This window comes from Brassica oleracea, unplaced genomic scaffold (assembly GCF_000695525.1).
Source record: "Brassica oleracea var. oleracea cultivar TO1000 unplaced genomic scaffold, BOL UnpScaffold04440, whole genome shotgun sequence".
Lineage (NCBI taxonomy): Eukaryota > Viridiplantae > Streptophyta > Magnoliopsida > Brassicales > Brassicaceae > Brassica > Brassica oleracea.
Genome location: NW_013620964.1, coordinates 1 through 971, shown reverse-complemented (window position 1 = coordinate 971; position 971 = coordinate 1). Strand labels below are relative to the sequence as shown.

The 971-nt window shown below is 38.9% G+C and overlaps 1 protein-coding gene across 1 annotated transcript; it reads left to right on the top strand.

The window, feature by feature from the left end:
* Positions 1-22: 22 nt before the first annotated feature.
* Positions 23-913, top strand: LOC106321979 (F-box/LRR-repeat protein At1g48400-like; the record flags this gene model as incomplete). Its single annotated transcript, XM_013760188.1, has 2 exons — positions 23-670; positions 773-913. Coding segments are annotated over exons 1-2 (789 nt in total), but the record flags the coding sequence as incomplete, so codon positions are not given.
* Positions 914-971: the final 58 nt, after the last annotated feature.

Genomic DNA, 971 nt, shown 5'->3' with positions numbered 1-971 from the left:
CTACAGTTGGATTTATACTGCAATGGACCGTGGTTTATTGGAACTACGTTTGCATGCATATGCCTGCGTTCTTTTAAAGAGAGAGTTGTTGACGAGCAACACTTTGGTTAAACTCACATTATCCGGTGAATATTGTCTTGAAGTCAAGGGTGTGTACTTCCCAGTGCTCAAATCACTGTCTCTTGAATTTCTGAAGCTTGATTATCCCGACTACCTCCTCGATGGCTGCCCTACCTTGGAAGAACTATTCGTAGCTGATGATGATGACCATTCAAATCCTCTATGTTGCGGTGCTGTCGTGAAAAGTGAATCCCTCAAGCGGCTTGTGGTTTCTATCGATCTTCCTGATTCTCAAGAGGATCACAACTCAATGCTCTTGGATACACCAAGTCTGGTGTACCTTAAATATACTAGTTATGTCTTTAAAGAACATGATGCTGTTGGTTTGGATCTTCTTGTCGAAGCCAGACTAGATCTCAGCTTATGGGAGTCAACTAGCGATTATGATGATGATCATGATGATGATGTTGATGATGAAGAAGAAGAGGATAATGAAACTGATGATGATGATGATGATGAACCAACGATGCCTATATTTGGTGATGTGACAAAGCTAGTTGTGGGTATAACCAACATTACGACCCTTCACTTGTCTGCTGATTCCCTTGAGGTCTGTTTCGTTTCTACTTGTTGTTCTTTTTCTATTTCTTCATTTTTTTTCACTCACTTATATATGGACTATTTTCTTTCTTGTGATAATATCATAAATCAGACGTTTCATTTCTGTTGTGAATCCATGCCGGTGTTCAACAACCTTCTCAATTTATCTATTGAGAGTGATAAAGAAAAAGGTTGGCAAGTAATGCCAATTTTGCTCAAGAGTTGTCCAAGGCTACAAACTTTTGAAATCAAGGTATTATCGATTTTCTTGTTGTTGTTACCCATTATGCATGTCGAAAATGGTCTTTGGT